We start from the raw sequence: 11,866 nt of genomic DNA, 5'->3' as shown, positions 1-11,866 counted from the left end.
GCCTTCAGCGGGCACCGGCAGCCGGCAAGACACCTGGCACTACCCAGGAAGGGACTGGCTTGCCCCTGAGGCAGCATGGGTTGTTGGGAAGGGGAGGGCCGATTCTGATCAACATTGCTAGGCCCCCCCCCGCGAAAGGCACCAGGTGGCACCAGGTGAACTGCCAGCCACAGGCACCTGCTGAAGCCAGAAGCAGTGAGGGGTCTGATCCTGCTTTTAGCAGAGCCTCCCTGCCTGCCCTGAGGCTGGAGGGAGAGCTACCACTGGGCTGGGCAGCCCCTGAGCTGCAGGGGGGCCTGGTCCTTCCCCCTGCAGCAGTAGGACCCCATGCCAGGGCCAGCTGTGGCAGGCTGCCAGTGGGCCGTGCACTACCTGAGCTTGCAAGGGCCCAATCCTGGGAGCCCACCAGCACACCGCCTCTCCCGTGATCCTATCTAGGCTTCCAGTGCCTCACACACCAAGATGGGGTTGACTTACACACTGGACATACAAAAATCCTAATTTATTTTACAGAAATATGGGGTGAACTTATATAATGTGTCAACATATACACTTAAATATGGTAAAAGGAAAGCCTCCCCCCATTAAAATGTTACATTTAAAAAATAAAGCAGGGAAGAACATCAGTTCTGAGGAATACATTACAGCAAAATATTACAGAGTTAACAGACAGTACAAGTAAAATTTCAGATCTGGATCCCAGAACCATATCTGGAGTCAGATCTAAATTTATAATATAACCTATCTACATAACAGTCCTGACCCAAAGGTGGGCCTCACTGGAGTAATGAGTAATATAAGCACTAATCAATGTAAAGAGCATTAAAAAAAGCAGACCTCACCAAAAATGACCCCCATGCCACCTGGGTGCCTGTGGAAGTAAGCCTGCCAGACAGCAGCATCAAAGTTGATTATTAAGATTAATCAACAAGACTGGTGCCAAAGAGTCTAAAACAGTGATTTTCAACTTCTTTCATTTGTGGACCCTGAAAACATTTTGAATGGAGATGCAGACACCTTTGGAAATTTCAAATGGAGGTACGGACCTCTCTGAATTGTAAATGTGGGTATTCACATGCTTTTGATTGCTCATAGTCATCTTTTGCTGACCCCTTACACATAGTCTGCAGACCCTCAGGGATCCGCAGACTGCAGGTTGAAAACCACTGGTCTAGGACACATCTGGTGACAAAATCTGAGGTTACGGTAATTTGGTATAGAGGTGTCCATGTTTGTAATGTAAATGCCTGATGTAAACAGAACTGCTTTCTTCATGTATAAAAGAATTCCTGGAAATCTTTCAACTTTGCATTAGGCTTAGGGTAGGAACAGACATAACACTTGAACCATTCCAAGTGTGTCAGTGATTGGGAACTGGTTCACATTTGTCCCTGGACAGAATTGTCCACATGTATACTGCTAAGGGTTCACTGCTGCCAAAACATCACCAGGGTTTTTTTACAGTACTTAGACCCTCTTGTTTTCCAGGCGTCAGTGTCTGGAGTTTCCCCCGGATTCCTCTAGAGCAGCGGTTCCCAATCTGTGGTATGGGTACCACCAGTGGTACACAGACAACCTGTCAGTGGTACGCATTAACAGCTTTATTATCATTACATTATATGACAAAAACTTGCTGGTGGTACTTAAGATTGTATCATTTAAAACTTGTGGTGTGCAATCTGTCAGAGTTTGGGAACCGCTGCTCTAGAGGGAGAGGAAGATCCAAATTGGGGCAGGGGGTTGGAGTGGAGGGGCTGTCAGTTCCTGGGGAGGCAATACAATCTGCTGCATGGGTTTCCTCAGGGACTGGGACTTCCTCAGGGACTTCCACTCCCTCAAGAACTCCCTAACTTTTCCAACTACTCAGGTACCTTGCATTGCTAGCAATTGCATAGAGATTTGTGTGCAAGGTGGAACCAGCAGGGCTGGGCTGGCTGTAAGAGTGCAGCACAGAGGACAAGAATAAAGAACAGTTAAAATGGGTTAATTCAGTTCACATTGAGCATGGAATTGGCAGCCACTAATTGACAGCTATTAAATGCCATTGTGTAATGGCTCTGTTTCTTCCTGCCCCATCCAGAAATTGGTGGACTATAGTCTCTGCATGCAACAGGTTGTCTCTGGACAATAAGAATCCTGGTTGCGTCCCAGAGCAGCCCCATTGCCCTGCATGGATTTTGAGGGTGATGAACAGTGCAGTGAGGGAAGCTTGGAAGAGTGACTGGACACTAGGCACATAATGCTCTATGTCTGCACATAACACTGAACTGGTTCAAGGAGGACCAGCTCAAAATAATACTTGATTTTCTTGGTGTGCTTCTGAAATGTTTAAGAAAGTTTATACCAGTCTAAAGTAGCATGCACATACAGACTTTTGGAGTTTAAAGTGTATGTAAAACGTTCTAAGCATTACATCTGTTCATAACCATAGAGGACACAAATAATTGTGCATTATGCCTGTGCCTTACCACCAGTATCCAGAACTAACATCTTTATACCCTTTGGTCAGGCATGCTAGCATATTGGTACTGTGTAGGTAATAAACCTGGTTGAACTTTTGCCACTGAACTGAACCTTATGTCAATTCTCTGTGTAACATCTTTTTCTAGCATGCTCCAAGACCAGCAGTCACAGCACAGACAATACCCTGACAGCATGTTTATACACAAAGAACTACACTGACCAAGAGAGAACACAGAGGAATTTTAAACTTTGGGAATGCAGTTTCCAAACTGTGAGATATCTGAATATGCATATTAGAATCTAAGAACTTTCTGTTACTGAACCTGTTATTGGTAACTGATTTACAGCTTTACTTTATTCTTACAATATATTCTGTACTGCCTAGACCCGCCACAGTATGCTGAAGTCATCTTGTTCCTTACTATACTTGGGGAGAATTCTGAATGTTTATATGCTGGATTTTGATCCAGGCTGTACTCTAAACATTTTAATCTACTACAGAAGCACTCAGTGGGTGCATCTACACGAGACACTTACTGCAATTGCCTAATTAGCTCCACAGTAATGCGTCACTATTTACATGAATGGTGCTATCAGGCCAGAGTAAACCAGTTAACTCTACTGTAGGATACTACTGCCCAACACTAGTATTATTCTATGGTGGGGTTATTTCCTGTGCCACAACGCATGTGTAGATGGTGACCGGGGCTGCCTGGGGTACTACAAGGGTTCTACAATGCAGGGATGCCTACTGGCTAGTGCCACACTGCAGCATCTTTGTGCCCCATCCACCCCTCCATAGCACACTGAGCTGGAACAGAGCAGCTCCAGGCTGGTAGTCTGACCCCGTGAGCCCTGGCTCAATGTGCTGTGCTCCCAGATGCACATATAAACGCTGCACCTGGGAGCAATAAACTCGGTGTGAATGGCACCAAAGTTTATTCGGGCACACTAATCGCATGTGCTCAATGTGACTCAATAGAACAGCAAAACAGATCAACAGCAAAATCACCATCACAATCATTTTCCTCTCCCACTAGAACATATTTAACTGGCCTTTAGAATGTATCTGAGATTAGCACCGTACTAGGAAGGAAAGAGGAAAGTTCACCTTGGAAAGGATTTTAAAACAATGCAAATATGTGCATAATAAGAAGGATGATACACAGTGACAAAGATATTTTGGAATCAAAAGAAGGCCTTCACCAGGTTGATAAGAATTAATCTACGCATCTTGGGTAAATCCTAAGTAATGGTTCATATGAAAAAGCCAGATCCTCCATTTCACTCCTTTTGTTTGGCAGCTCTTGTGATGTGAAGCTGCATACGGCCATCTTACACTATTCTGATCATTCTCTCCCCATAAAGGGAAAAGCTCATGTGGCATAGGCTCTGCAGAGAACCCACAGCAAGGTACGTGGCTGGGGAACATGGAATAGAGGCAGCTTGTCCCCTAGGCCCCAGCCCTTCCCAGCTAAAGAAACAGCTGGAGAGACTTGAGACAACAGATCTCTAGTCATTCCTTGGCTTGGGGGACAAAGATGCAACTTACAGTCACATTTTTCCATTACTTTCTGGTCTTGCACCACAGAGTCTGCTTTTTCTAAATACCCTTTACTACTTTTCAGAAACATTTCCCTTCTGTTTGTCTGAGGCCACTTTTTTGTTGTTGTTGTTTGATACATACAGGGCACTGTGGACAGACATAACTTTTGAAGTGCTCCAACTGCCTTTGAAATGCTCCAATAAGTGAAAGTTCATATGCACACAATCAATTAAGTACTGCAAAAAGAGCCATTACACCTCAACAATGATCATACAAGAAGCAGAAACATCTTTGAAGTGCTACTTATTATATGTGCACCCTCCAGCAGAGCACAAAGGGGAACTGGTCAGTCCTCCAGCTTCCCCAGTGCTCTGTTGGTTGCAAAGATCAGCTTTGCAACTCACTGAACTCCACTGCCTGTTAGGTGACCTCTGCTGCTTACTGCAGGGCATGAAGCCACATTTTGCTAGATGTCTACCCTGCACACTTCATTCGTTCCATGAGAACAGTGTTAAGGACCCTTTGGAACATGTCAGCTGCAATCTCGGTTTAGATTGCCACTGGCACTAGTGGTCCACAATGTCCCTCAGCACAGCAAAGCACCTCATTGACGCTGGAGCACCTCACTGATTCCATGCCGTTGTTTGCTGTGGCTATATATAGCCCTGGATACCTTGCAACCCCTCTTATTCACAAGGGGGCTTGGAACCTACTCTAAGAAGTATCTGAGTTCTACTGTACTCATAGCTGTCAGACAAACTCTTAAAGTAATATTACCTTAAACCTAGGAAAACAAATAAATGAGATGTCAGTATGCAACACTGATGCCAAAACCAGAAATAGTGTAAACACAAAAAATAAAGGGCTTAGTTCTATACAGCAACAAAGGTTTCCTAGCAACTGCTATTCACTACAGTTAATGGACTCTGAAGGTATTCACCACCTTGCAGAACTGGATCAAAAGCAGCAACAGTGTTTTGACACTGAAGCCTTTCAGAATGATCTGTAAAGGAAAAGTTTTAACACATGAAAGTCAGTTAGGCGATAACATATTTTAAAATGAAAACACTTGCCAAAGCAGCAGTTGGCCCTACTAGAGTTGATCCTGGCTCTGTGCTCCTCTTAGGGGGACCTCCACGCCTACGGCCTTTTCCTTCACTTTCTAAGACAAAGAAATTAGAAGATATAATTACTCTTATTACTTGGATGGTGTGTGTGTGTGTGTGTGTAAAAGTATATTTTTAACACGCCCTAGAAATGATAGAAAAGTTGGTACGTGGTGTCTTATTTTAAAAATGGTACAAGGAAAATTCTAGGAATTGCAGATCAGTGAGTCCCTGCAGGGTGCAGGAGAAACTGAAAGTCTACTTCAGAAAAGAACAGTACCACACCTGCTAGCATTTTATTTATTTAAATGTTAATTGGAAATGTTGTAATACATGAAGCTCCTTGGGGTCACTATTCTCTTTTCAAGGCTGACCTGTTCCACAGTGCCTGTAAGAAATAAGCCAGTTAATAATGGGTTGAGGGTCAGAGGTGTATCGAGGCTTATATCTGCTATCTTTAATCAAAATGAGTTTTACATCTTCCTTGAAGAGTCCAGTTCACATAATGGTATGATGCTGCAGGAAGATGAACAGCTTCAGTTGTCAGAGAACTGCTGCAGTTCAATGTGCGGGCCGGGTGTGAACCGGGCCCTTTTTTGTGCTCTGCGCGGGCTGTGGCCAGCAGCCCGAGCACGCTGGGTCGGAGAGAACAGGCAACACGCTAGAATTAGGCGCGGACTCGTAATGGTAGATTTAAAGATTGTTTACTTACACCGAAGATGGTTGCGGTGCAGGCTGGAAAACTTGCTTGAGTTGCGGTTACAAACAAAATGACACGAACAATCACATGGAGTTTGCTAGGCTCCACGGAAACAGAGCTCCGGATGCCCTGGACAAGTGCGCCACCGAAATAGAAACCTCGTAGATACGTCTTATAAAAAATTATCACTCGAAGACGGAAAGAGGTGGGCGATGGATCAAGTCGCCAAACTTCTCTGGATCTCACACAGGGTTTCTATTACCCTGCCGTGTACCCAGAGTCCCCACGAGATGGATGTGGAGTCCTCTTCGGCTTGGGCGGAAACTGCTCAAGCCTCTTATACGGCTAACAGGCCAATCGTTAGCCGCCACGTGGGAATAATTTAGAACTAGCCAATAGCGGAGAACAAATTTGCATGCAGGTGGCGGGAACTCCTTTGCACCGTGCATTTCTCTTGCAACTTGAGAAATGCACCCTGCAAATAAAGCTACAAATTGGCAGGAAATTCTCCCTTGCACCGGGGTTCTCCTCTGCAGCAGAAAACTCCACCGTGCAACGAAGCTGCAATTTAGCGGGAATAATTCTAGTGCCGAAGCACACACAAAATCATACCTTTGGGTTATGACATTCAACATCAGCATTTGTGACACCAAGTGAGACAGGATGTCTGATGAAGGTCAAATAAAAGAACACAGTGGAGGAAACACTTTTTAATACAAAGGCAAAACATCAAAAAGTCAAATTGCTATAAAAAATTGCATTGTGGCCCAACTAACTAACCAAGATACTTCATGGTACTAATGAAAGCCTGATAACATTTTGAATTCCTTTAACATCCAGATGGCATGTCCCTGTTATCAGTGAATATGCCCGAATAACAACATTGGATGACAAGTAAAATAAATCTTTTACCATCAGTAAAGGGTATACATGCTGCTATCCCCAAACAGCATAAAGTTAGCTTAGCAGGAGACTTTAATTCCAGGGTTGGGAAAGATCATATTACCTTGGAAAATATGATCAGAAAAGTAAGAGCTGCCAATATGAACAGCAGTGACCAGTTCCTTCTCAGCACATCCACAAAATATAATTTTGTTGCCACCAATTCTGTGTTCTTCCAAAGAGATACACACAAAACCTCCTGGATGCACCCAAGATCCAAACACCGGCATCTAATCAGCTATATCATTTTATGTGCCAAAAAACCCTTCTGATGTGTATATTATTGAGCTTGCAACAAGTACCAATGATTTTTTAATAGACTACAGGTTATTTTAGAAAAAAATAATCCTATGTGTTGTTTCTAAAGGAAGAACGATTAACATTTCAACAGAGAAATTCAGTCCGAACCACCTTGGAGATCCTAAGGGGGTCCTGCATTTAGAATACCCATTGAACAATGGGCTACAACTTCACTAGCTGCACTCTAAAAGGGTTCTTCTCCATTTCCATAGGCCCAGCATATGCAGGACCTCAGCTAGGGGACATTCAGAGATGCCCCTCTATCACATTCCAGACAGCATCAAAGATGCCCTACATCTCATGGCTGACAGCTAACCAAGGTTTATGCTCTACAGTCTGTGAGCCACTTCAAAGACTAGAAAGACAGGGTTTTCTTCCAAAGAAGGGGAGGAACCTAAACTGCCTTCTCATTGAGGTGAGTGCAATACTTGCAGGATCTTCTGCTAGAAATGTACATAGTCTCCAGAACATCACTGGAAGTGGATTACAGAACCCTGGTTATGGTGGCTGTTCTAAGCAACAAATTGCTACAGCCACGCACAGCAGTCCTGAGACTCCCGGATTCTAAACCCTGCCTCCCAAAATCCACTTCCTCCCTACTGTCACGACCCAGTGATTTTTTGTGCCTCGGCACTATGGAATTTCCTGGCCACATGAGAGCTCCTTTGCACGGCAGAGTGTTCTGCTGCAATTGAGAGCCTGCGTGCAGGAGAGTTCCCGCTAATTTGCAGTTTCCTTTGCAGGATGCATTTCTTCTTTGCAGCACAGAGATGCACGGTGCAAAGAGTTCCCGCTATTCGGATGCAAATTTGTGCCCCGTTATTGGCCAGTGCTAAATTATTCACACATGGCGGCTAGTAATTGGCTCGCTGGCCGTTTAAAATTCCGTGCGACTTCCGCCCAAGTCGAAGAGCTTTGAGCACGCTGCAGAGTGCCTCTGAAGTTATCTGACTTGCGGCTGCCGATCGATAGACTGATCGCCTATCGATCTTTCTTCCCATCGCTGAGCGCAACCCCGACGTACCCCTTTCCCCGCCGGCTTCGAATTGCGGATGGATTAACTGGCTTGGGCCCCGCCAGCTGGAACAACTAGTGTGGTTGTTCCGACGACCGGACCACCTGCGTCGTGATTGCAAGCGGCGTGAGTAAAGTTTTTTACAACCAATAAGTTGTGTCTGCCTCTCCATTCACCAGCCCGCCCTGACGTACGAGCGTAACTCGAGTCGGCCCTGGCCATCCGAGACACCTACATTCCAATCTGAGCATCATACTAGTTCATAGCTCTCAGAGGCAACACCTGATGCCACTTCTTAACTCCTTATGCCTGCCTCAGAGGTACAACACAGATTTAACTGCTAAGGAGCTGCACTGGAACATCTGGAGGCCATTTGCCAGGGACAGTATCTGTACCCCACATTAGCAAAGACTCTGAGAACCATTGTGTTCCACAACTGGGCATGCAGGAATAAAAGCTTGTTCCTTTGAACACCAAGGGAAGGAAGTCATGCATTCAGTGCAATGTTCCACATTCCAGCACTCTTATAGAAGTGACCAGTATAAGTAGCCTGAGGGGACAGATGCAAGGAAACTTTTTCTGTGTGGGACATGGGAAGTACTTGTTGATCAGAAGAAAGTACTTAAAGTACACTAACACGTTATCTGTACAGGAAGAGCACTGTCTTTTCCAGACATCAGACCAAGTATGGGTCACTAGATGACTGCTGGCCACAACTGGGAGATCTCCATTTACACAACTTGGTACAGACATAAGAGGCAGCTATTGTGTGCCTGGCCCCTGCGCAAATTTTATGCTACTGCTGGAATATCATTGCTCTGCACCTAACTGCAATCCATGGCATGCCCAGTGATTGATGGATGTGCACCTGCACTTATGTGCTAGGGGGATACATGCTTGGGGACACTGCTGGGGACAGAGCCACTGGGATGTTGCGGCAGGGGCGGCTTGGTCCAGGGCCAGGGCAGAGCCATGATCTGCAGCCTGCATGCTCTGGGCAGGTGCATGCAGACAGTGGATCATGGCTCTGCCCTGGCTCCTCGCAGCAGTGACAGCCTGATCCTGAGCTGGGGCAGAGCTGCGATCCACTGCCTGCACACCCCTGCCCAGAGCATGCAGGCTGCAAGTCGCAGCTCTGCCCTGACCCCAGACCAAGCTGCCCCTGACGCAAGCTCCCAGTGACTCCAGAGCAGCCCCCTACCATGTCCTGCCGTGCACCCTGCCAGCGTGGCTGGGGCTGGTCTTCATGTCAACCCCAGCCTTGCGGTATCACCTTACAGATATGGCCAGGGTCCCCATAGAGACCGGCCCCAGCCATGCAGGCAGGGGCTGCTGGGAAATGGAGTCCAGTGCTGGCCCGCAGCCCGGACTTTACCTACCCCCTACTCTAGACACTCTCTACCCACAGAAATCTTACCCTGCTTCTTAGCCCGGTGCCCAGGAGAATCTCTCCCAGTCTTCCACCCTGTCTATTGAGGTGTACACTTTCGCTGCCTTTGCCTGACTACCTAAGCTGTTCCTAAACAATCTCTGGCACTTCAAGTTTTTCTCTAAGCACTCCACCTCAGTGGAAGGAAGAACAAGTCACTCAGGAAGTATGCTAAGGAATAGCAAAAAGTAAAGGGACAAAATCAGGAAAGCAAATACAACAGCTGAGATATAACTGCCAAGAGATATAAAAGGAGGTTCTATTAATGTATCATACAGAGAAGAAAGATAAAAAAAAAAACCCTTGGGTCCACTGCTCAATAGTGAATGTGATCTGATAAAAGGAAGATGGAAAGAAGGCAGAGCTGCTCAGCAACTGCACAGCAAAAGCAAACTGAGATAAAATAGCTATGAAAAATAATACTAGTGAAGGAGAAGGCTACAAATCAGAAGTAAAACAACAAACTCTCCCTGTGCTTTTACTAGAGTGTTTGTAGCTGCAAGCTTGCAAAGAACAATATTTCCAACTATTTAGGCGATCTAGTAAAAGATATAACAGTTACTCAAAGAACCTCATCTAACAAAGTTGAAAGAATTTAAGTCAGCAGAACCTAATGAAATTCATCATAGGGTGCTGAAGGAACTGGCTGAAGAAATCTCGGCGGCACTGGAAACAATGTTTACAGAATCATAGGTACGAAGCAAAGTTCTAGAGAACTGATGGGCTAAAATTGGGCCCATTTTTAAAAAAAGAACGAAAAAAGGACCCAGCCTGATTTCAATACCTAGAAAGCTACTGAGCAAATTATGAGTCAATCTTCTTTCCCCCCAGAGGAGGAAAGAAGTCCCTATGGATTTGTTAAGAACAAAACATGCTAAACCAACTTGATTTCCTTCTTTCACATGAAAACTAGTTTGGTGGACAGTGGCAGTAGAGTAGACATAATATTTTTGGACTTTAGTATGGTTTTTGATATAGTCCCACTTGACATTCTCATAGTAACCCGGGGAAATGTGGAATGAATACATAATTGGCTGAATAATTACAAGCAGAGAGCAACTATAGATTGACCAATGTCACAATGTCTCAGTTATGGGTCCTACAAGGGTTCTGCTCTGGGTCCAGGATTATTGAACATTCTTATTAATTACCTGAACATTGGACTAGAGCATCCTGATCTGGTCTGCAAAAGACACAGGATGAAAGGGGCTTTCAAAACACAACAAGAGAACGAAATTTAACAAAGGCAAATAGAAGGTGCTGCACCTACATAAGAAATAAATGAACAAATACAGAATGGGAAATGACTGGCTGCGGAAGAATGCAGCAGAAAAGGATCTCTGGGCTTCTGTGGAACACAAACTCACCATGAGCAAGCAATGTGATGCCATCTCAAAAATAATCAAATGCAGTTTTGTCCTGCTTTAAGAAAAATGTATTATGTAACACATGGATGAAGGAATGCTTCAAAAATGCCTGCAAAGGCAGATGAAGGCTGCAGCAGAACAGAAACTTCTGGTCATCTACATTTTCTTTGCCATTGGATTAAGATTCTTTTCCTGTGAAATATTGCACTGTTGCTAAATGTGCAATGGCTTCATCATATTAAAAACAGGCTCAAGTGTCTTCCATCAACAGTATGTCCTACGGTGACAGGCAAGAGGCAATAGGTGCTAGTGATTACCAGAAGCCCCTAATCACAGATCTACATGGAGGCAATGATTGTATGATGGTTGTTTTGTACTTGGAATAGAGACAGGCATGCAATTTGGCAGCTGTGGTCTTAACTAAGGAGGCCTATTTAGGATCTACTACTCATATGGGGAAGGTACTAGAAAACATAAACAAAGCAACCTAAACATAGTCTGACTCACTGCACCTGACTGGAAAACCACATCCAGTGGGATCACTCTACCTATGGTCCAAATCAAGAAATAAAGTTTGCAACCTGGAACATCTACACCTTGATGGACAACCCTGACAGTGACCAACAAGACCAAACAACATCACTTAGGTAGAGGAGGGGCAGCTCACAAAGCATGGATGTGGCTACACCATCTTTTAGAAAGGAAAAACTGAAAGACAGCCATATACAGTGCTGATTTTGCTGTCAAGACAAAGATTGTTCCTCAGATGCCAGAATGTCTGGTTGGCAGCAACAAGCATCTCACGACCCTTTGTCTTCCACTGAACAATGGACAACATTCAATAGTCATTAATGCATATGCCCCAACTCTGGATGCAGATGATGAAAAAAAGTTAGAATTCTATTCTAAATTCAACCAAGTCCTGTTGTCTGTCCCGAGAAGATGAGATCATTCTTCTTGGTGATTTCAGTGCTAGAGTGGGCAGGGAATCTGGGGTA

At 44.9% G+C, this 11,866-nt stretch overlaps 1 protein-coding gene across 1 annotated transcript in view; it reads right to left on the bottom strand.

The window, feature by feature from the left end:
- Positions 1-11,866, bottom strand: part of LOC102384022 (dynein heavy chain 5, axonemal-like) — a 303,673-nt gene that overhangs the window by 280,485 nt on the left and 11,322 nt on the right. The window contains exon 2 of the mRNA XM_025201485.1: positions 5,083-5,171. Within this exon, the coding sequence (XP_025057270.1) occupies positions 5,083-5,171 (89 nt within the window). The remainder of the gene's footprint in view (positions 1-5,082; positions 5,172-11,866) is intronic.

The sequence above is a fragment of the Alligator sinensis genome, unplaced genomic scaffold (genome assembly GCF_000455745.1).
Source record: "Alligator sinensis unplaced genomic scaffold, ASM45574v1 scaffold386_1, whole genome shotgun sequence".
NCBI lineage: Eukaryota > Metazoa > Chordata > Crocodylia > Alligatoridae > Alligator > Alligator sinensis.
This window is presented reverse-complemented; position numbering and strand designations above follow the sequence as displayed.